Below are 25,774 nucleotides of genomic sequence, written 5' to 3' on the forward strand. Positions count from 1 at the left end.
CTAGCTGCAGAAGTGGATTTGTCCACATAAGGGTTGGCAACAACTCAAATATTTATCTGAAGAGTCTTGTTTTTCCTTACATATTTTTAAAATATCAGAAAGAGAATTATCGTCTCTGCTGCAGCCAGTTAATAGAAAAACTCCCTTCCTCCCTCTCACCATCTCTCCTTTCATTCTGATCCCCTGCATCCATCCCCTCCATCTTTCCTTCTTTCAATCCATATACTGCTCTATCTCCTGCACATGTCCCCCTTCTCCCTCTAAATCACACTATCTCACTCTCTCTCACCGATGCAGCTTGGAGGGCTGGGTTGCCAGTAGTATCTATTTTCCACTTGGATGCAGGTGATTCTGCTCTCCCCCTGCAATTCATATCCCGGATCACAAGAGAAGGTCACAGAGTCACCAGGCTCCCGCCCTTCCCCATTGCGACTACCATTCATAGGAATACCTGGATCTCTGCAGGCTGTCGCAAGTGAACCTGAAGGACAAACACACACGTATAAGTACACATGTGCACGCAATACACATGGAATTGATAACCATGTCACACCACATGACGACACCCGTCAAGCTACAACTGTTACTCAAACATGGTTACAGCACATCACAGTTTTAGAACCAATATCAATGAAAATGCTACTATGTTTACCTACTTGGTTTTCTGAACCTCAGCTGTGAAGCAGTCCATAGCTACAGAAATATCCAGGAAAAATCTGATTCTTAAATCTTTACCGTATCGTATATTACCTTACCACTCACTCAGGCCATCAGGGTATTTACATGTAGAGAGTCTAATATATGCATTTTTTTAGATTGAACATTTACAGATTCATCACTAAGGGAACATACAGAAGACAACATCGATGTGTTATGCTCCATGTTCAAGTGCTTACATTTTACTATGCTAGTGCTCATATGCAAAACATGTAGACCACGAAAAATACTGTGCAAAAATACTGTGCAAATTCTGCCAAGGAGACAATGCATAAAAAGTGAAATAGCTGGAAGCTTCACTGCTCATTAAGACATATTGTTAATGTTTATAATTTTTATCATTGTTTAGACTGTTTGTAATCACGTGTTGTTCTTTATTGTGTGTCTGTAAAGCTCTTTTATTTGCATTAGTCTGGATCTGGATTTTTTGTTTTATGATGCAACAAATGTTTTGTATTGGTGAAAGCTCTGGACTGTAGACAGGCCAGTTAAGCACCTGGACTCTTCTCCTGCGAAGTCACGCTGTTGTGATTGAAGCAGTAGGTGGATTAGCATTGCCTTCCTGATATATGCAAGGCCTTCTCTGAAAGAGACGTTGTCTGGATGGGAGCACATGTTGCTCTAAAACATCTATGTACTTTCAGCATTGATGGTGACTTTCCAGATGTGTAAGCTGCACACACCGTAGGCACTAATACACCCCCATACCATCAGAGATGCAGGCTTTAGAACTGTCCGCTGATATCAAGCTGGATGGTCCCTCTCCTTTATAGGCCACAGAACACAGCATCCATAGTTTGCAAAAAGAATTTAACATTTTAATTCTGACCACAGAACAGTTTTCCAGCTTTGGCTCAGAGAACACGATTGCGTTTCTGCATCATGTTCACACATGGCTTCTTCTTTGCATGATACAGCCTTAAATTACATTTGTTGATTGCACGGGCATGTTCACAGACAGTGATTTCTGGAAGTGTTCCTGAGCCCATGCAGTGAAGTCCAGTAGAGCATCATGCCTGTTTTTAATGCAGTGCTACCTGAGGGTCTGAAGATCACACACATCCAGGTTTGACCTTCGGCCTTGTCCCTTGGGCACAAAAATTCCTCCTGATTCTCTGAATCTTTTGATGATATTATAAACTGTAGATGGTGGGATCTACAAAGTCTTTGCAATTTTACATTGAGGAAAATGTTTTTGAAATTGTTCCACAATTTTTAGACAGTTTGTCACACATTGCTGAAACTCTGCCCATCTTTACATTCTAGAGGCTCCGGTCTCTGAAATTCTCCTTTTATACCTAGTCATGTTACTGACCTGATGCCAATTAACCTAATTAGTTGTCAAATGCTCCTACATTTGTCTTTGTATTTGCACAAATCACTTTTTCTAGCCTTTTGTTTCCCCTGTTCCAATTTTTTTGAAATGTGTTGCTGCCATCAAATTCAAAATGAGCAAATATTTTTCTATGAATTGCTAAAATTTCTCAGTTTCAACATAAAATATGTTGTTTATGTTCTATTGTGAATAAAAACATGGGCTTATGAGATTTGCAAATTATTGCATTCTGCTTTTATTTACGTTTTACACATCCTTCCAGCTTTTTTTGAATGGGGGTTTTAAGTAACGTTTTGATTCATTTGACTGATTGATAGGTTAAGGTATTATTAAATACAAAAATATCAAGACAAAATGGAAATAAGTTTGATAAATACATTTCCAACCAATTATAAACACAGTACTGATTAGAAGTCAATGTGGTGTAAAGCTTCAATTTAAAAAATACATGCTTAACATATACAGTGACAACAATATCTATTTGATGAGACACCGTAGACATGCTGTATTCTGTGCCATCTATCTTAGTTTACATCCAAACTTTGTAATAACATTTTTCAGCTCTTCTGTGCTACAACAGTATATATTATCTACCTGTAAAATATCAACTTTTTGTAAGAAAATACTCACTGGAGAAGTCAATAGCAAAACCAGACTTGGTGATGTAAAAGTCTGTCTCAAACTGAATGGTGACGATATTGAGTGTGGAGTGAATTCCCTCTGGCAGCAGCGAGCCGCTAACCTCTTTCAGAGCCATCTCGTTCTCAGGAGGCCCATCCCATACCTTCAGTATATCATGGGAGGCCTCTGTGTCGAATGCAAGAAACTGGAGGCTGGAAAAGGTAAAGATCAGAAACTGTTACTTTGATTACAGTTTAGTAAAATCAGTTTGAGTAAAGCTGAAGTTAGGCACTGTACAATTTAACAAGGATGATATGATCAAGGACGCTGATACATTTAGAGTCTATGACAGTTTATTCACTCGTGTTTTGTTGAGCTCATGTTGGCTGTGGTCGACTCCACAAACAGTAAATGTTTCCATGAAAGCAATTTTGTTTTTTCAAGAAAAAGTGTCACCATGATATTGGGGCATTTCAGTTTAGCTTTGGTGTCATTAATCAATTTCTGTCAAAGTTAATATAAAAGCAGAGACTTATCTGCAACCTCATCAAGAGATGGCCTGAAGCAGCTCTTCTGAAGAATGGGTGACTTATATTGTAAAATCATACAATGTTTACTTCAACCTCTAAGCCGAAATGGGTTTTATTTCACAGCATTACTGGAAGCTCTCAACCAAAAAATGCTTCCATGTTCTGGGAAAATTCCCCTGGGTACTGTCAAAGCATCTACAAGGTCCTTCTCCCAATCATTGTTAATGGAGCTGCTATGGGCTATTTCTCTTGATGACATCTAGCTTTAGAAGAGAATCTTTCATAATGGAAATCTTAACCACACACCACAACATCTAAAAAAAGCAACATAGATGTTCTGATCTTACAGTCTGAAGTTAGTTCAAGTTACGATATTTAATTCTTCTCCAATTAAACAACAAAGGGATGTTCTCATCAAATTTCATGACTAATAGTGCTCAAAATAAATGTATAAAAATAGAATTAAGTTATAAGTTACTTAAGAGTTATACAGAGACAACAGCAAACATTTTTCCCAAGTCATATAGATTCACTTTTGCAACAGAGACACACAAATATATTTGTAAGAGTGGGTAATTTTCCTTAGTAAATGAACAAAGTATTATTTTCAGTTCATCTACTTTTAAGACTATGTGATCTAAGAAAATTAGATCACATTTTAGACCGCGCCTTTGAAAGCATTTTAGAAGGTTTACAAATGTTTTAGCATCCCTGTGCAGTATATGCCAATTCTATTACCGTAAGGTTAGTAACTTGAGTTACCTGACAATGTTGCCAGAGTTGACCTCAATTGTCCAAGTGCACCTCAGGTTGTTGTCGTAGGGGAAAGGATACCCAGGAGAAAGGATACGCCCTGTAGACTCACCCTTGAAACTTCCACCACACTCAGCTGCATGCAGGTGCACAAACACAAACACACGAACACATGCACGAAGAGGAGTTAAAACTAAACAATTTTCTTTTCCTGCTAACAAGTAAGGGGGCTGCAACTAGGATTTTATGAAAAATTCAAAGATGCAAAACTAGTTTTGTCTCCTAGTATCCCTCCTAATGATGCCATTAATTAACAAGTGTGTCAAGAGAATATATATAGGCTGGACCTTGGACTGCAAAAAGGACACATTTAATAAGTGAAGTATCCTATCCTTCCCTCTACGTTGTCCCTTCCCTGGGTATAGTTTTGCTGTCAATATTACAGAACAAATAGAACTTAATGGGAAAATTGCCTTAGACTGTCACAGTGGTAGGCTATTATCAAGTATGGTAACAGAGCAAATATAAAAGTCCTTGACAAGAGCAGGGATGTGGCCCTAGAGAAACGGCTGGAAATCCCCCTTCACATTCAGCATACGGACATAAATCCTGCTATTAATAATGACCATTCAGTGATCCAGAAGCATTACACAGTTAATCAATAGAGCGATTCACTTTTTCCCCTTTTTTTCTGCCATGATTATATTAAGTATGCCAGACTGAAACCCCTTTACCAAAAAACAAAAAAAATAAAAATAAAAACACATACCTCCAGAGTTTGAGAGTCATTTTTTAATTTTTACCCTAATCCATCACTGTTAGACATCAAGAAACAGACACTGCTTCTCAACACCTTCTAGACTCAAGCAAAATGCAGGAAATACCTTTAGAATTTTTCTCTCAGCATGTACTGAATGTGAACGGACAACAAAGACTAAACATCATGTCTATAATTCAATAGGAAGACTAATAATTATGCCTTTACATATAGAGAAATGATTAACAACTGCTTGTGGATATTAACATGTAATTTGTATAGCCTACAAATCAGACAGAGGGAGAGCAACAGTGGCAACTCAGTGGCAGTTTTCCTTACAAATATTCTCTGCTTTATACAAGCAGAGTTCCATCAAGAACACACAGACAAGTAAGTCTGTAAGTAGTTTAAAAAAAGGAATTTCTTTAAAACAGTAACTTAAGAAAAAAAATCTAATTTGAATAAATCCTTGGAATTAACACTTGGTGGACTGATGTTGACCATGTGCCTTGCATGAACAATAAGTTACTACAGAAGAACAGAGAGACAGGGACAAGTAAGAATGTATTTATACTGCCAAAATCATTATAAATACAGGCAGACAGGATTACCTATACATGATGGGAGGTGGTTGTCCCATGCTCTTCTTTCCCCTGTCATGCACTTAAGTATGCCACTGCCATGCAGGGTGTAACCCTGGTTGCAGCCGAACGTGATGGCACTTCCAGCAAAGTGGCCTTGGTCACTGACTTTGAAGCCAAACTGCGGAACACCTGGATCATCACAGTGGGATAGCTCAAAGCCTGGACAAAACACATTGGGAGACAAAAGTAAAAAGAGAATTGTAAATGAGAATATGAGCTGTAGATTGACATAACATGAAGACATCACATACACAGAACAGCATGTCATCATTTAAGTTCAGTCTAGGAATGCAGCCACTATAGTCTCTTATCTGTTTTGTAAAGAGGTATTGATTGAGCTTTGAGAATTAATTTCCGGCTGAGCACAGATGAGGGCAGGGCTTACAGTCCCATTATATCACTTAGCAGTAAATTATTTCTTTTGGACAGAGAACAAAATTAGACGTTTGCAATTAAATGTTCAATTGAGTGTGGACATTTACCAGGATGGAAAAACAGCCTAACCACTTGTAACTCTTTGTGGTATTGCAATACCACAGTCTGCCTAAATAAAATAAACAAGTCACCAAAAAAAAAAGGTTACAGTGATGCTTTAGCTCAACATATTTGAACTTGGCCATGGCCTTTATGTGTTCCCCTCTTTCTGGTACTAAATGCAAGTATTCTGCGATGCAGCAACAGTGGCCACACATAAACCCAGCAGGGCTGATTTATGGTCTCTTCTCACAGCGAGGTCCATGCCCATGCCAGATGTTATGGTAGTATTACAAGTGTCATGACCAGTATAAATCTCTAGCAGTTACTACTTACATTTAGAAAATAAGTCAACACTTTTGGTGGGAGATTCATGAAAATGATTAGATTTTATGTTGAGACTAGATTTAATCTGCCTATATTACACCCTCTTGGTGTTCATGCATCAGTCAGTCCTCTCCAAGTTGAAAAGGGCTATTCATTCTGGTTGAAAAGACCATGTAAAGACTGCACTTTGAAATGGATAGGTGTGCTACCTCACATTCTGCTATTTACCTTGTGCACATCCCTTGAAAAATCAGAAATGAAATCCAATTAGGTGATACTTAATTATGGGCCATTTTGTAACTCAAGAGGTAGCTTGTAATTAAACCACCTTTTCTTCTGAACAAGGTGCATTCAAATGCTAATGGAAATTTTTTGGTGACGTAAAATGAGCACACTCCTGATTACTGTGTATTTTGGTATATTTTCAGTTCTGCTTAGATTTCTAACATTTCATGAGTAATGCTAAATGTTCTGGAAAAACTTGTAATTGACTTGTAATCTCAAGTTAGCTAAAAACCCTTTTTGGTTTTATAATATTCAAGCAGCAGTTGCCATGTTGCAACTGCTCCATGTAGATTACTACATAAGAAAAACCCTCTGGTAGACCAGAAAAAAATAAAAATACAGCAACAAAAACCATTTTAAATTGAACTGCAAAATGCAGTGTCACCAAAACGTTCTCTCGTCACAGTAATAAATTAGAAACTGTTAGCAACAATACACTTTCAGCAAGCCAATTAGAGGGAGCAACATAACCCATCTATTACTGGTCCACTTACAGAAATGCCCTAAAGTTTCAATATACAAACACATGCTCATGCATATGTAGAGGCACACACTAAACAGTGCATCCACATACACATTTCTAACACACACACACACACAAAGACGGTGATTTCAAACAATACAGCCAATAATTCACCTGTTTTAACAAGATGTAGTTAGGCATAGATGCTAATTGGAGGAGTGGAGCACAAGGGTAAACAAGGAAAAGGGATTCACAGAGAGGAAGACCGTGACAGAAGAGAAGGAAAGGAAAGAGCTAATTTTCCTGCAGGAATGGAGAAACCACCACGCTGAGTTTAATGGAGACCCTGACAGTGAAAGACACAGTGAAGCAGGGCGAGGGTCAATTAAAAATTTCTTTTAAATTCAGCTACTAGAAATGTCTGGCTCCTAAAGTGTAGCTAAATTCATTCATTTGGAAGAGCTTTAGGGCCCTCCTCCCCAAGGGAAGTGAAATGTGACTCACTGTGGTATATGAGCCGGAACCCCGCTGCCGTCGCCTCCTGGTCAGAGTAGAATTCAAGCCACAGATTGTTGGAAGTGCTGGTGAGGGACAGACCTTGCATCAGAGTGCCTGTGTAGGTGCCAAGAAGTGGGGCTGCTCCATCCTTTCCATCGTAAACCTGAAGACAGAGCGAGAGCAGACATTTACTGCTTATACAGTAAAATATGTTCTACCTACAATAAAGTACAATAATATTACAAATTAAATATTAACACTAAAGAAAGGAACAATTAAAAAGGAGCTATTAGTACAGTATATCCCATTTTATAAAGGCACCTATATTGCAAAACCAATCTCCTAAAGGAGATGTGAAAATTAGACTGAAGTGACCATAATTCCTCTAATTGATTTGATAATACACATCTGTAGAGCTGATCCAACAAGATTGATAATGGCATTAATGATGTCAAACCAGACAAAAAAGATTTGTCTTTTGAAAGAGTGCAAGAATAATTATCTTTTTTCTATATATGGATTTTTTGTTTCACGTAAACAGCAATTTATAACCAAATAATAGATATCAGTGCATTCACCAAGCAAAAAGAAAGGTTCTTAAATTGTTTTTATTTTAATCTTTGTTATTCTTGTATGTTCAGTTCTTCAAGCATGTATTTTCACACTTCAGATGTTCACAAAAGTACTAAGACATTACTGTCTACACGTCGTCATTGCTTGAGACACAGATAGTAGGCTACAATGCTTTTAATTGAAGCATTCAACAAGACGTGCATCCCAAAGAGAATCTATTCCAGCTGTGAAGGGGGACTACATAGTCATTTGCATCACATCTGTGGTGTTTAGGAAAACTGCTAAAATGCCCTTGAGCAAAGAAATGAATCTGTTTCTTCTCGAAGGAATGCTGCTACTGCTTAACCTTTGCGCTGACTTCTAAGCAAAACATTTTCGCATTCTGTCTGGTACGTTCACAAAAATCGCTTTCCTAGTTTTCAATGTTGTACATATTAAAACAACACATGCCCTGCATTTATTTCTTGGTATTTATTTATTTATTTGGGATTATAAGGGATAGCTACATTGTGTCATTACCTTGAGGATGTCACCTTGTGAAAGTTGAAAGGTGTTGGCAGTGATGTTGATGCCTTTGCCTGTTTGGACCTGAATGCTGTACACACATTCATGGCTGTTGTCATAGTTCATTGGATAGTTTGGTGACAAAAGTACTCCCTCATTGTTGGAGACTGTTGACCCACATTCAGCTGTGAGAAAACAGAAGACAATTGACATAATCAGTTGCAAAACAATAGGCACTGCAAAAACTCTTCTAGGTTTGTAATAAATGCACGAGTTACTAGACATTGTGTAACTGGTTCATTAGCATGTTGCTAAAGAGGTAAAGTTATAGTTTTAATGACTGTTATTAATGAGTGTGTCTATTCCTTTAATTGCTTTGGTATTTTAATATTTATTATCAACTGACACATTGTGAAACATTGAGTAGACTTTTAAATGCTCAGTGTAAAAACATTACAGCAATTTGTTTCAAAACTGAATATCCTGAATCAAAAGGTAAACACAAACGCATACTACAGTTTGCTGTATGATTCATGTTACCAGCTACAGTAAGTTTCAATGAGCATTAAATAAAGATTTTTTTCAGCAATATTATGATACAAGACTCGTGGCATTACAACAACCTTGTGCAAAAACACTACAGCTCTCTATGCACAACTATTGGGTGTGATGGGACTAGTTAGATATCACAATGCAACATTTAAATATATCAAAAACCTTTCACTGGCTAACAGTGTAAACTTTGCAATACATAAACAAGGAAGAAATCAGAAAAAAAAGCAGCTGACCACGTACCCACACACCTTGGCAGAGGGGCACTCCACATGCGGCGGCCACCTCCCAAGCACACAATCTCCCTCGCCCCCTGTAGACGGTAGCCTGTGTTGCAGTAGAAAGCCAGCGAGTCACCTATTCCAAACCTGGAACCAGTGTGCCAACCGAATTGAGGCGTCCCAGGGTCGTGACATGGTTCAAGGTTGTACTCTAAAAACAAGATGGCCGAAATAAACAAATTAGTTTCCCACAATAATGTATGACATTAAAGTTTAATTTTTTAATTTAAATTTGTATTATTAAGTATATTGATAATAATCCCCTTTGGGAAGCTTATTATCTTACTCCTCTCTAAGAAACCCTGAGTACACATTAGGCCATACAAAGTGCTTTAAAAAGATCAGGGGATGGGCGCAACTGTGTTGCTCAAGGACACTTCAGCAGGTTGGGATACATGCCAAAAGCTTGAAGCCAGGATGTCTGGATGAAAAATGAGCCCTCTCAAACACCAGCCACCCTGTATGCAATATTAGTATACATGGCCTATTGGTGGCCTTATTATTTCAGATGAAGATGCAACTCAGGCTGCATAAAAAGAACAAGGCACTTATTAGGCCTCTCACGCCTTATATCTGGCAAGATGCAGACCTATGTAGGCCTATTGATTTGAGCCCAGCAAAATATTACAGCAGCACCCTACTGCAGGATGTGGCCTGACAGCATGGGCAATTTATTTTTAATCAAAGGTCACAAAAGGTTAAAAAAATGAATTCTAATTAGGATCTCTATAGATGCCGATCACTGTGCACACAAGGACATATACACACACACAACCTAAATTTCATGAATATTCATGGTTGCATAATTTATCCCTTACTTCAGCAAACATTTAGATAGAATGCACATGAAATAGACAACACCCCCACCACCGTACTTTTTCTACTTTACCGTTTCTCTTTTTTTCCTTTCTCTCTACATTCAGCTAACTCCGTATCACCATCTGTCTCATCTCATCTATCACTGTCCCCAAAACTCATAGCTACAACTCTCTGTATTTCTACAGTATTTGGTCTGTGCATGGAGAGCCCATTATTTCTATACCGCTACCACCACCCCATGTCCCTCACCACTTCTAACACCACAACAATCCCTTTCCATCTATCTCCTCAATCCTAAGGATAACGACATGCCATGCTGTAATGATCATTCCTATCCTAGTCACCCATTCTCTGTCTGTGTGACCTTGTTGTCTCTTCATTATCCTTCTCTGATCAGCACAGCTTGAAACATGGTCTACCTTTAGCCTGTGCCTATTCTGACCCACTCCTCACATTACTTTATGCATGCTTTAGAGAAGCTGAACCCTTTTGATCTCATCACTGAACAAGCTATCTCTTTCTGTCACCTTGTCTTCAACTTTGTCTTCCTACCCTTTCATTTAACAATTCTACTCACCACATTTTTCTTTTCCTACCTCATTCTGCCTCCTCTACGTAACTTATCCTCCTGGCTCTTTTAAATTATTCCATACCTGTCCTGGCTTTACAGTACATCTATCGTCCCTCTTTATACCTCATTAAGATAGAAGCCTCATTTGCCTTCATACCTGAGTAGGAGATGTTGAATCCCTGCAGAGAAATGGAAAAATCAGAAATGAAGCGGAGCTGGGCCCTGAAGTTCCCATAGAGTCCAGCATTAACTGGTGAAGGCCTCTCTGAGCCGGTGAGTCGGGCAAGTGGTTGAGCAAAGCTGCCATTTTCTGTTATTAGAAGGTAGTCATGGTGATCCTCCAGGTGGAAGGAGTGAAACGTGAACTGGACACCTTTTACAGAAAAAAAAAACAAAAAAATTATTCGATAAAAAGAATCACTGATACAGCTACAGAGCTTTGAGTGGAATATATAACAATTACATTTGACATTTTCCATTGTGACCCAAAGTGGCTATTCCATTTAAATTTCAATAATTTCAAATGTTATTAGAATTATGAAAAGTAATAAATATGTACAGATGTAGGCATTGAAAGTGTCACCCTCTGCGGCAACTATTGACCAATTTTGCCATGACTACTCTTCATTTTTGCCACAGCACGGCCTGTGATTGCAGTATAATGTCTGTACGTGTAACTTCGCTTACACTCAACTGAGCACTGTACAACCTGAGGTCTATTACTGAACTAAGGTTAGAGGATATAGTTAATATATCCTCTTGTCAGCGTTCAATGTAAGTGCAAACATGATTAATACTGAGAGGTATTTTCATACTTACTGGGATACCATATAGTATGGTTATTGAAAACAGCCACCTTGTCTTGAAAAAAATGCCATTCTTAGCCGGTAAATATGTTTTAGTAGGGAACATTTTTGATCTGTGCATAATATTTGGATGTGTTTTATTTCTGAATGAATGAATGAATGAAAAACTACATTTATCTAAACACACTGAAAGGTCGTAAATGTGGTTAAATCACGTTAACATACAGGACTGATGATCAGGAGACTTTAGTTTGACTCCTGCCTGAAAAAAATTCATTATTTTCTTTGTTCACATTTAACCAAAAGCTGTTAGAGCAAAGCATTTTAACAATAATGAAACACCAGTGATACTGCATGCAACTCATAATGCATAAGGGACTCTGTAGCTCCTTTGTCATATTTTGAATGTTTTGACTTGCTTATCATTGGAGCTACATTCTACCTTCAGTCAGTGTGAGATGGCGTCTGAATTCAGAGGTGTTTAAGTAGACAGAGTTTCAGGGGGGGACAACTACACTGTCAGTCCAGTTCAACTGACAACGTAGCTGGTGTGAGAGCAATGTCAATACAAACTATGAATCTTCTGGTTTACTGCAAAAGGTGCATTACGATGTGTAGTTATGCGAATACTGAGAAATGATAAGTGGTGTTCTTGCTCTTTAGTTAAAAAAAAATAAAAAATACTGTGAGGGAGTACTCTCTCTACCGAAGCCTTTCCCACGGCCTCATTTGGGAAAAAGATGGGGGGAGTCCATATGATGTGCTCCAGAGTGTTGCGATTTATTTCCCCCCCAAAAAGCAGTTACAGTGTTCTTTGACTCATTAAACCAAACAAAACAAAAGGAAATAATGTTTGCTAATGTCCAAGTATAGGGTAATTGTCTGCTTAGCCGCTCAGCCTGCAGGAGCTGCTGTATCATTCGTACGTAAGGTGGGGGAGGGAGGTTTTTACTTCCAGTTTACTGCAGTAACAGTGTTTCCTGTCTCTTGCAAGCAGAAACTCAATAAATCTGCTCCTTTACCAAATTTTATATGTGTTTGCACTTTGTTGTTTTTACAAACTTGTGACTAAAAAGCAATCAGCTAGGATGGTGGATTTATTCCCACTGAAAAAAAAAAAGAAAAAAAGGATAATGACAAGATACAGAGGAAGAGCCACCAGCGCAGCTGCTTGCCAGAGGTCGAGAGTTTTCATTCACCCGCTCGATTTCCATGTGTGATCAGTGCACATAGGACACAAAACATGATTAAAAAAAAAACTTTGGCTGGGGGAAACCTTTGTTTACTGCACATTGGAGCCATGCATCTAATAAAAACTTGACTACAACCAACTCGATTGATAGAAAAGTAATGAACACACCCACTCTCGCTTTTAATCCGCCACACGATTTCGGTTACAGCATGCATATAATACAGATTTTTTACTAGGAGCCTCGAACAGGGCCATTTCTAGCTTTGTGGGGGCCCTATGTAAGATGATATTTGGGGGCCCTAGTTTGCACGAAGATGCCACGAACTGTTACACTTCATGAGCAAAACAGGTTACAGTCATGATAACCGCTCATATTAAAATTAAACATCTTAAGTTGAGCCACTCAAGCAAGTTAAACTAATAAAAAAATGATATTACAAAGAAAACATATTGAGAGTTTTTTTTAAAGTTTACTTTAAAAATAATTTATATTTGGAAAGCAAGAACACAACTCAAGTATTCAAAGCCGGCATTATGTGCATGAGCCTTTTGTTTGTTTGTTTGTTTACAGGTCTCACGAAGCCTAATTTTTCTATCATGTTGCGCCTCCTGTATGCACTGGCCCTCACTGAAATCAGTCAGAATGCTTTTTGACTTGGACAATCTCTGGCTGGGTGTTACTTCTGTGAAACTACTTTGGGTAATGTCCAGAGCTGATTTTGCAGGAACTATAAATATTATGTTATACAAGAACTGCATTACTCAGAATTCACACATTTCCAACAACACACCTTGTAAAACTTCACAAAGGTGAATAGAACAAATGGGCTGGCCCAGCACGTCAACGATATAATGATACCAAATCAGCTACAGCAGAAATTTTTTTTTTAATGATGTTGGAAATACTAAATTTTCTATGAACTGTTTGCACCCTGTGTTTTTTGTACTGTAATAACAACCATCCATGGTGGCACATACAGTACAGTAATAGGTGCCATTTTAATGCCATCTGTTGAAATATGAATGTCTTCCAGACTGTTAGTCTCCCTTGAAAAAGGAAAAAAGTCTCAAAGGGCCTTAAATAAATAATCTGATTAATGAGTCTATGTAAAACAGCAACTATACAACAAGGGAGTAAAGGCAAATGATCAATTAATCAAGCGCCATCCCCTTCAGGGGACATCTCAATACATTATTACAGTAGAGTATTGTTAGCAATTACTGAGTGGAAAAGTTACAGTATACAGATACTATCCCTAAAGAAGAATATGTCTCCAGTCAGTAGCAACAGTATAAAAACATAAAAGGGAAAACCAGTGCCACAATTAAAGAGTCATAATCCATTTAAAGCAAGGACTTAATATCTTTTGAATTGTGGGGAAGACACCCAGTGATGAGAGCCAGGGTGCATTATATTTCAGGTTGAGTAGATGAAATCTCACTACAGTAATATGATACCTGAAAATAAAAGCCTTCTAACAGAAGTTATTATTTAGTGTTTTGGCTAAGTAGTATAGGTTTTGTTAACTCCCAAACCTTGACTTGAACCTTGAACTCAGTCCCGAATGTTTAAAAGCTTATTTTTAACAATTTACTACTTTATAACTAATAACAAATAATTATTTTGTCTAACATGCCTTGAGTGTGATTAGTTGAGGTCTATACAAAAGTATGCCAATTTTGCATTCTTTTTTATATTTTTAAATGGTATTTTGGGTTTGATTCCTTCCTTGTCTTGGGCATTTTGAAGACCTTTTCAAAGTGTGTAGTGTCAGATTTGCCTGTTTATCATTTAAAGCTGTTGTTGGAAATAGAGTTTAATGACTCCAGACTTAAAGGAGCCATGTAGGATAACATTGATAGGAGAAAGTTTAGGAGCTTATTGTTTTATTAATTGGTCCCTCTTTTTCTCTGTGTCACGAAACTGTGAAAAATCCTATTTTTAATTGAAGTGTCCCAGACATAACAAGCATGGTGCCAACTCTAACATCTTGTTTCAGTAGCTCACCTAATCAGTAATTTATTATCAAAGTTTTGCTATTGTGCTATAAAAAGTATCATATTATTAAAATTCCTTACTTACTCTAGCCATCATAGTTTGGTGAATAAATGTGCCACTACAAAAACTAAGGTGTAAATTTAACGCTTCAATTTACACACTCAAGATCAACAGCTTTTGGCTTGTCCCTTCAGGGGTCACCACAGGGTAACATTTTCCACAAGTTGATTTGGCATTTGTTTTTTTTTAAACCCTTTCTGCCGCGATCCTCATTTTGTGTCCGGGCTTGAAATGAGCACCAGCCCTTGGTAGCTTGGTGGGGCCATGCCTGGCGGGGTGGGATTTGAGCCCGCCACCTTCTCCATCCCAACTTCAGTTTGATTCATTTATTTTTTTTTATTGGTATTCAGCAGGTTTCCTTATCCATTTGTAATTATAATTGTCGCTTTAGTCTATTTAGTTCTAGTTTAGGGTACAACAGTAAATGCTTAAAGTGTGCTTTAACTGTCTTACAAGAAATAACCCATTTCTAACATTAACCTGTTTCTATAGCCACGTCTTCAGAGCTAGATTGTCAGCTATACAAGCAAGAGCACAACAAATGGTTATACTATCTATAGTAAAAGCCGATATTAGGAATAATTATTTACTCAGCAAACTAAATGTCATGAAACAGGTTCTTTTCTATTATTTTGTCCACCCCATTTGGTATATTTGTAAGGACTGGCTAAATAACAAAATCTTCTATCTGCTCTACATTTCAATGGTAGCACAAAAACAGCCTGCAAAACTGAATCAACCTCACGGAGTCAGAACACAAACACTCATGGAGGAGGATTTACTCTAGGTCTGGATTGGACTAACTTGGTTTAACTTGTCCTGAATGAAATCAGTCCCTATCATTGATCCCAGTCTTTCTCAGTCTGCTACTGATGGGGATTTGATAGCTACAGCTGCTAGAGGGTCCTGCCTGGTTTGGGGGTTTTGGAAGCTGCTGTGTCATTGTCCACCAGAACTAGTGGTAACATTAGGTTGAACAGTTAGCCGTTAGACCACTTGCAGCTTTAGGTGTACGCACGCTAATGTGTTCCTAGCAAGTACTTAACAAATTAACATGTGTTGTTGTTAACACATGACAGTGGATCACTTTTCTTCATGTTCCTGATCAAGTATTTTGATCATTTATTCTTATTGGTTGATTTTCTAATGCATACAATTATTACTGATGTGGGGGCCTGGAAGCTCAATGGGTAGAGCATCGGGTTGGGATGCAGGAGGACACAAGATCAAATCCCACACCATCAGGCATGGGCTCACCCTGCTTTTTGCTGATCCCAAGTCTGGATAAAATGGGAGGGTTGTGTCTGGAAGGGCATCCAGTATAAAACTCATACCAAATCAACGTGCGGAACGCATTCCGATGTGGCACCCTGATGGGAAAACCTAAAAGCTAGGTTCTTCGTTTCCTAGGCGCTATTGTTACTGACCCCAGAACAACGGGACTGGGTTAATTTCAAGCCCTGGATAACAACAATTAATTCAACCAATCCCCCATGAATTCTGTGCAAGCTTGCAATTTGAAGTCACAGAAACATTGCAACCTGCATCAAAACGTTTTAGAAAAGCTGTTATGAAATCACAAGAATGTCTAAACTTGTGGAGGAAGAAAATACAAGAAACTGTGTTTCAGCCAGAAGTATTTACTTGTATGCATGTATCGATCAGTTAGATGGGTGCTCTGCTACTTTACTGTAAGCCAGTATAGCTACAATGTACATACTGTACAAAGTTAGAACCATTAATTTACCATCAAGGGCCTAGCGCGTAACATTTGTGTACAGTTATTACGCAAATAATATTTGACAATGGTAAACAAAATGAAAATCCATTCATTTAAATCGCATAGATTCATTTGTCCTAAAATATGGTCACACCATCATTTAAGCTACAAAAATGAAAAACCAAATTATTTGAATGTAGACATGGACACTCAAATCACTGTCTTGTTACAGTGTAGCTTGTAAAACCAGGTGAAGTGCTTGGCTAATGAAAGCAACAAAAGCTCTGGAGAGACTCCTAATAGTTCTGTGAGACTTGTGACATCAAAGGTGACACAGAAGAGGACAGACTGTAGGCTTCGGACAATAGATCAATAGACAATGTACACAGAGTACAATATGGTATTTCAATGAGGTTTGTGAAAGGGGATAACAAGAAATACTATACAGGCAATCTACAGCTACGTCAGAGAAATAAGCTCAGTGTGCTTTTGAAATGATAATGAATAATGTCAGGGAGAACTCATTACTGATCACTTATCTGACAGTGTGTGCTGCGATAATGGAATTAAACTAATGAAATGAAATCTTATTGGTGAATAAAGCTGAGTTACCAGGTGAATCACTGAAATGTTGAAGCTTTTCATTAAACAAGCAGAGAAATTTTATAAGTTGGAATATTTTTCTAGCAGTGCAATATGCTCTTCAAAAAGAGGAATGTAGAAGGCAGCCCACTGTACTGCTCAGTGCAACATAGTAAGTGAAGTGGTGATAAAGAAGAACTACAAACTGAATACTATAATACCATTGCTTGCAACATGAACTTTTTCAATAAATAAACACTTCTGTAAAATATTACACGTACCAACACTCTAGTTATTTGCCATTTATGAAACAAGTCAGTGCATTTAAATAATATGTTCTTCAAATCTGTTATCAAGGTGCTTTAATTTGAAATTTCATAATTTGGCATTGGAATGGTACGACTCTGTTAATGAGGTCATTTTCTATATTGTCCCAATATTAATAGTACATTGTGTTGTAAAAACTTAACACAAATATATTACCATGTTCTAGATAAGACTTCAGAGGATATCAGTTCTTCAAGACACTACTGAGATTAGTAAATATGAAAATATAGTTAGTGTAGCTTCTTCTCTCTGTATATGATATAGGATAGAGCTCAGCCAAGCCTCTCTGTCTGCAGCAGAGGGAGCAGACCGCTCAAGTAAAGTCAAACTAACTCCTCAACTGACCAGACAGCATCATTTTTCATGCTCCATGAGCTAATGACCAGTAAATGTAAATGATAAAAACCATTTTTAAATGATCATAAGCATGCAGAAAAGCAATAATTTCATCTCTCCCGACAGTTTCCTATTTACCATCAATGGTTCACAACAACAGGGTTGTTGACTAATTGCTATGAACATGCCCTAAGTTATTTAAAGCTGTATGTACTGTACTTAATGCACTAACCTAATGTGTCACAAGTCCTGGTGGCTACAGATACAGTGTGGCAGGAGATTTTATGATTTTTATGCCAGTCCTTACTTAAATGGAGTGAACAAAATAATAGAAAAGGAGTTTTATGACATGCAGTTGCCAACTAATTAGTCATTCCTAACATCAGGTTCAACTGAAGCTGGTATATCCATTTGATGGGCTCTTGCTTTACAGCTAACATTGCAGCTCTGCAGAAGTAGCTACATAAACAGGTTACAGTTAGGCGGTGGTAATTTCTCTTATTGCAGGCAAAGCACAATGTAACTGCTGGATCCTAAAGAAGAGCTGCATAGACTAAATATTTAGAAACTATTGTGAGTACAAAGTGATGCAGAAATCTGATATACAACATTTGAAAAGGTCCCTGATATGTTAGCTGTTGTACTTTTAAGTTAAATTATACTAAACTGTTTACAGTGTATTCCATAAATTCTCATCACTTGTCAATCAGAAGCTTTAAATTTATTGTACATTTTAGTTTTTCAGCGATGCATTTATTTACCAAACTGATGACTAAAGGAAGAAAGCTATAGTAAATGGCTGCCATAGTGAGTGAGGTTTTTTTTTTATGCAGAAAAATGACAGAAAAACTAACAGACCGTTCATGGTGAGTTACTCATTATGCAAGCTACTGAAACAAGATATTAGACTTTTAAGAGTAGGATTTGGGACCCTTGTGGGACACTTACCAAAGAAGTGAATTTTGAGCCCCGTTTTTAAGGTAACTTATTAGGATTAAACCCAACATTTCAGATGATATCAGATGTGCACCGAGGATGAGATTTCTTCCTACCTTTTCCATGGCTGACTTCCACAGTCCACGTACAGTTTAGAGAGTTAGGATACAGCTCTGGGTAACCAGGTGATAAAATGATCCCTCCAGGCCCTTTGATATCCCCACCACATGATGCTGAATAGAAAAAGGAGATAATGAACGGTAACTGTTAATGGAAATAAAAAGAGAAAAAAAAAAAGAAAAGTTTTAAATGAACCAATAAATCCTTCACCTGAAGACAGAGGAACAATTTAAATGAATAATGCATTTGAGTCATATCACATCCTGTCTTGCTATTTTTATGAGTACCTGTAATTCTGCCAACACAATGTTTTTTTCTATCCCTCTCTCTAAAGCAGCCCTAGTGTCTAACTGGACAATAAATTATTCATTTATTCAGCTATCCATACACATTTTGTCCGCCCGCTGCGCTATCATACACTGCAAGACATTGTCAGAAAACATGATAATCTGTTAAATTTTCTTACAATACATTTGAACTGACAAGTACATTTAACAGATTAAAGCATCTGTGTTTTTTGTGATTATGATGCAAAGTAAGTAAATTTCTTTCCAATAGAAACAATTTCCACAGCACAGCATGTAACTACTTGGGCCAGGTTGGGAAGATTTTCCAGTTGCAGTGCACCACCAATAAGGTGATATGAATGTTCTCTAAATGAGTAAATACAGTCATGTCACCCAAGTAATATGAATCATGCATGTTGACTATTAACATAATAATTGACTACCAGAATGCTCCTCATTTTATCAGAGGATGTTAATGAGATAAATATCTACCCTCATTGGCTGCTAGGCACCAGGAGGTTAATGCTAGATCCATCTGAAGGTTAACTGGTCTAATTGGATATTGTTCAAACCTGCAACCATTTTCTTATGCTGTCATTGTGTTTCAACTTAAAGGTCATTTCACATAACAGGCACTGCTTTTTAAATCTGGCATTTATGAAATTTGACAAGCTTTTTTTTTTCTTCCAAGTCTCTTTGTTGGGCTGTGTGTGCATTTTTGTAAAGCCTGAAAAGTGTATTCAAGGGTGGCACTGTAGCCAAATGCCCAGATTCTTTCCTCAAAATGGCAATTGTTGACAAATATTGGAGAACTCATGTGTGCATGTACATATTTTCAAAGTAATAAATGTCAGACGATGTTTTGCTAGATCACTAAGATGCCTGAGGCTCCACAGCTGCACATACCCAGTTTCTCTCTTATCCTCTCTCCTTCCACCCTTGGGCACAACACATCAAGGCATGAATCCTTACCCACCAACAAAATTATAACCAATATTTTATTAATGAGGAAAAATTATATAAACTCATTAAAAGTGGAAGAGTACGGCTGGAAAATGATCTACTTTAGATGGTCTATAGTCAGAGGCAGGGCATTTAGCACCAGTCTGGCACACAAGAAAATGCTCAGGGATATAAAATGAAATTTCTGTACAAGCACTGGGACAAAGCTCTGTAACACTGTATCATATGCAGGAAATGGTTCCCAACTACCCCTTGCATCCATATTAATCATTTTATTATTTCAACAGAGTTTTCCATGACTAAGGGACTTTGTTTGCGGTTTGTACGCTGCAACAATAATCGCCACAATTGTCCTTTAGTAAGCTTAACAGTAAAAAAGGCAAAAATGCACAAACACAGCCTGAAGACAGAGATGATATGAAACATCAGAAATATCAGGAACATGCTGAACTTCATGCTTTGAAGTTGAGCATACTCTGTCTACATGATTCATAACACCCCAAGTAAATTGTTCACACAAGAACTGCCTATTTGCTGAATAAGAAGCATTTTGATAAGCTTCTGTTTGGTTAGTCAGACCTGCTGTAGGCAGCCTATAGTCACTTGTGCATATTTTGATACCTCTTGCCTACAAGGCCACCTGATTCTTTTTTTGTTTGTTTGTTTTTTGTTGCTGTTGTTCCCAGAGGGTTGACAATACACACTGCAATGAAAACAGTGCAGTAAGAACCCAGTTATCAAAATTAAATCAGAAAATGTGTGACAGGTACTACTATCAGTTTAAATAATTGTGGATTAAAGACTGACTTTGTATACATACTGGATGTTCAAGGATCACAGTTTATTTGTATTCTCTAAAAATAATGCACACAACACATTTTTATTGGCTAAGGTATGTTGAAAGTTCCATCAGTAATCCAATTAATTAGATGGCCTTTTAATGCCATTATTATTGAGAATGGAGAATAAGGGAATCTTAGGGTCATTTAGATCTAAGGGGTTTAAAACCACTATGTCATGTCATATAGTGTCAGCCAGAGTCATTTTAAAAGCGTAAAAACCAATCTGTAATAAGATTATACAGGGTATAGATTATATATGGTGTTGTGTATTTCATGGATCCCGGTGACTGAGTGCATTGCAATAAATTCAACACTATTTACGTACCATCACAAGAGGGCAGTGGGTGGCTCCAGAAGTGATTTTTCTCACAAACAAGTGGTTCCTCGTGGCTCAGCCTGTATCCTGGGTCACACTGGAATGATACCATGGAGCCGATGGACAGGTCATGGCTTAACCGCACGCCATTCACTGGGATACCAGGATCCATACAGGAGTATGTGTCCAATGTGACCACTACAGAAATTAAGAACAGTTTTTAATATAAAATTGGACAATGTTCACCATGAGAATTTAACACTGCAGTTTTTGATTTTATATTCAAGGCCCTCATTGTGTTGTCCTTGTGTTAACCTTTGTTTTCCTTTCTGACATGATCACTGGGTGATAAGTAGAACACTATTGTGCAACTATGTTTTCCTCTAGCTTCTGCCAATCAAATCTCTGTTGAGCTACTGAGGTTAAATTATGCCATGAAGGCTTCATAAAACATGAAGCTGCAATTCTATTTTTACAACCAATCATATTTCTAGGCTACATTTATGTAGAAAAGGTGCTGACAGAACCTTTGATGTTATTACAGTTGTCACAACAAAAGGTTTGCCTTGGGTTGCTGGCATAAAAGTGAAAGTTTTCCAAAATAAGACATTCGCTTTGACTTTCATTTTGACTTTTAACTATAAGAAGTGTATGTTCACTCATGCTTACTGAAAAGGTGAGAAACTATATTACATGATGAACAAAAGAGCCATTTCAGATAACCGCAAACACAGTTGAGATTTTCTAATCATTTTATTCATTTTAAAATTTAAATGCACTATTGCACTGACTAGAATGATGTTTAACACCTCTCGAAAACCTTGATGTTCTTGGTTCCTCTGGTGTTTAAAAAAAAAAAAAACAATCTGGATCATTGGTAGAAAGAATAAGGGGGTACGTGTTCTCAATGAAACAGTACAAAGAAACGTCCTCCTGTGCACGCGTTAGACCAGCACATCTAACTTTCATAAATATTTTGTCCACTGGTTTTGCTTCTAGAATAAGCTGATGATATACAGTATTAGACCCTTCTCCTTCTGAATGTTACAGTTATGTAAACTGCAAAGAGATGCCCTAATTTCTTCCTGTGATTTCCAGGATCTCTTTCCTTTTGGATATCTTCCAAATAGGGTTGCTTTTGATGCACTAAAAATATGCTGATTTTAGGCATTGACTGGCAGCAGCTGTGTAAGCTGTTATTAGGTCATCAGTGGGTAGGCTATTCTAAGAAACCATTAACAAAGCATGTTTTGTTTATCTCACTTTTATTTTTCCCCACATACAGTTATAGTGAATAAGTACAGTATGCATCAATTTGTGGGAGTTAATAGCAAAATGTGTCTATGATCCGTCTACTATGCATCCATGCAAATTTCCTGGGTATCCATATACAGCATGTAGCCAGTGGGTTTTAATTAAAAACAGAAATTAAGAATGTACAACATCTTAGTAACATAATTAAATTTGGTTAGCACTTTACAACTTGGTAATTACCAAGTATTAGTATTTTGGTAATAATGTCATGGGAATATGTTTATAAAAAACAAAGTAAATTAATGTTATGCTTTACTGAGGTAAAAACCAAGCAATGGATACATATATGTAGGCAATAGGTAATAAGCACATAGCTAATAATGTGGAAACATGTAACAAGCAAGAAGCACCAAGAGCAATAGTAAATATCTGAAAACATATGGTACAACTATTTCTTTGGAATAACCTAAACACAGCTGTAAAACAAAACATCAAGTTTCCACTAAATTTCATGTCAATGTCTGTATTGATAAACATGGACATGACAGCTTCCCAGAGTAAACGCATCTAAAGCCACAGTTGCAGTATAGTTCATAAACTTCATTCATGGCATAAACGTTTTTATATAAACACTTACTGGCCATTTACGTACACCTGTACAACCTAACGCAATCCAATACAGCAGCTCTGCCAAGAATTACTTTTACGAGGTGATAATTTCTCAGTTTTTAAATAACGCACTTTGGTACGACTCCACCACCCAATAATAAACACATAGTAGAATTATCACCTTTCTGACAGTTTCAACCTAAAAACTGAGAAATGATGACCCTGTAAATGTAAAATTTATATCAGAGCTGCTGTGTTGGATTGCATTAGATTGTACAGGTGAATCCAGTGAAGTTGCCGGTGAGTGTATATTATCACAACAATTGTTTAAGTGCTCAGTTTTATTTATTTTGATTTTGATTTTTGTTTTTTTGTGTATAGGAGGTGTTGACTGCAAGATCAGGTCAATTCACAATGTTTAAAAATGCAGTTGTATGCAGTTAGCTCTTATTTTACGTTTCTTTGCTCCCTCATCTCTTACATCACCTGTTAATCAAAGCAGTCTCTTAGAGACACAGACTTTTTATATCATATAACTTCCTAAAACACATGGGATGGGAGTCTAGGCTTGTGGTGTTTGGTTTCCACATTATTATTCATGTGTTTGCTGGCCTAACTGCCTATTACCATTATTATCATTTTTGATTTTTTTTTTTTTTTTTTTTTTGCCTTTTGTCTTACCCTGTAAGTTCAGGGTCACCACAGCAGATAATTGTCAGATCTCAATTTTGCACTGGATACCCTTCCTCACACAACCCTCCCCAAATTTTACCGGGCTTGGGACAAGTAATACACGGCTGGGTATAGGAGCTTGTTTGGGGTTCAGTGTCCTGCCTAGGTACTCTTCTACATGTGGTCGGGGAGAGTCGAGCACAAACCTCCGACCCTATAGTCGGTAGGAGACCGTTGTCGTCCCTTGCTCTTACCATTATATGACCTCCTATTACCTTATTACTGAGATTGTATTGCCCTATTACCTTAATTACCAATTTAAAGGTGTTAGACATGTACATAAATAGTATCCTGTTCACTGCAGGTGTCTGTCTGGCATCAGTGACTGCATGATGTGCAGGAGGTGCATTTAAGCTTAAAGTACACTATTTAAAAGAGCAGCTACTGCAGACCCAAAGAGCTCCTCAGACAGATGCTGAGAAAATCCAAAACTTAAAAAAAAAAGTCCAAAGTCCAAACTTAAATTTTAGTCCATTAAGAGACATGTATGGTCAAATATGAGGGAGTTACTTTTTTTTGACACAGACTAGATGTGACAGAGGTAACAGTGTAATAAAGACCTAGGCTATACATACATTCAGATTTTTTGTACTATTTCTTTGCCTGAATAAATCTAAGTTACCTATTACACACAAAAGAGTGATTCAGTATTTCTGGGCCTCAGTTTATTCACAGCACAAGTCAGTACAGACCTATTTTGTAGGACCAATTTTACAAATTAACTAGTCTGGGTTTCCCCAAAGCATTTCAGCAATATAATATGTCCTAAATTGCAATGGAAGAAGCTAATACGATCTTACTGTTATTGCTTTTCAATAGCCTCATCAACAAAAGAGAAATGCACTTGAGATTCAAACATAATAAGACAAAGGCACTTGTGGTCTTCTAATAACAAACTCTGTCTTATGAATCACATCTGAGTGACAGGGTTAATGATCCTACTGCAAACAATCGTGAAAACAGATCATGCTACGTCCAGAGCATTTTTCTATTTGATTTTTCAAAGACTACCACTCCATGCATAACGATGTAGAAAGAACATAAGCTTCACTGAGAGGAGATTTGATCAAAACAGTAGTTATTCGATTATGTACCTCGGAGCTAACAGTTCTGTTCCTTTGTGAGGGTTCTTAAGCAGACAGCACACTTCAAGTCTGCATCCTCTACAGTTTAGTATCTATCTCAAATACAGATATTTAAAATATAGATGTATTGAAGATACATTTGTGTTTGACAAGAAGCTGTAAAGAGCAACAAGACATTTGGATGGTCAAACATAGGGACTAAGAATTGGGTCAGGTCGCTGATCTTGTACAACACCTCCAGACAAATGTATTTAACTTAGTCCTTTATAAGTAAAACCTACAATTCCACTTAGTTTTCAGCACAAAGTATATTCAGTAAGCTACAATTATTAAGACGTACTGACAACTTTCTTCTGAGGTTGGGCTTTTATTGCAGCATCCAACCATATTTTATTATTTTAATGTACTTGGTTGTAGTACCAAAACAAGACCAAATCCAACTAACGAAGGCAAAATAGGAGACAAAGCAAAAATGAAACTTTATTAAGCATTAATGAAGAGTTAAAACCGTTATATTGTAATGTGACCAACATAATGAAACTAGATATAAAGTACAGAGAGGCACCACCTACATAGTTTAGAAGAAAGTAGTTTGAATTATCAATAAAAGTAAAGCATATTTTGTTTAACTTATTTCTCAACTAATATGTCATTTCATGTAGTTGTGTGAAAATAAATAACATTTTTAGCAATTCAAATTCCAACTGGCACAGAGCCCCTCTGCATTACACTTTAATGTTAAACTTTTTGTGGTAATAAGTCTCCAGCACTCCCATTTTAAAGGTGTTGAAATTATAGGAAATTGACTGCAAGCATGTGTGAAGCTATTGTATACATTTTGCCAAAAACTCAGTATGTTCTGGGGGTAAGAATCTAGGTCACATCTAAAACCCACTCATGAGA

At 37.3% G+C, this 25,774-nt stretch overlaps 1 protein-coding gene across 5 annotated transcripts in view; it reads right to left on the reverse strand.

Moving 5' to 3' along the window:
* The window catches only part of LOC137130705 (CUB and sushi domain-containing protein 3-like), a 194,197-nt gene that overhangs the window by 100,814 nt on the left and 67,609 nt on the right, over positions 1-25,774 (reverse strand). For all 5 annotated transcript variants that reach the window (XR_010914879.1, XM_067511194.1, XM_067511192.1 and 2 more), the window contains exons 18-27: positions 21,201-21,389; positions 18,780-18,896; positions 10,863-11,078; positions 9,278-9,466; positions 8,498-8,667; positions 7,412-7,568; positions 5,326-5,517; positions 3,967-4,093; positions 2,684-2,886; positions 290-481 (exon numbers count right to left, since the gene is read on the reverse strand). Coding sequence is in view for 4 of the 5 variants with exons in the window: in XM_067511194.1 (XP_067367295.1) it covers positions 290-481; positions 2,684-2,886; positions 3,967-4,093; positions 5,326-5,517; positions 7,412-7,568; positions 8,498-8,667; positions 9,278-9,466; positions 10,863-11,078; positions 18,780-18,896; positions 21,201-21,389 (1,752 nt within the window). In the remaining variant the exon portion in view is untranslated. The remainder of the gene's footprint in view (positions 1-289; positions 482-2,683; positions 2,887-3,966; positions 4,094-5,325; positions 5,518-7,411; positions 7,569-8,497; positions 8,668-9,277; positions 9,467-10,862; positions 11,079-18,779; positions 18,897-21,200; positions 21,390-25,774) is intronic.

Source organism: Channa argus, chromosome 7 (assembly GCF_033026475.1).
Source record: "Channa argus isolate prfri chromosome 7, Channa argus male v1.0, whole genome shotgun sequence".
Taxonomy (NCBI): domain Eukaryota; kingdom Metazoa; phylum Chordata; class Actinopteri; order Anabantiformes; family Channidae; genus Channa; species Channa argus.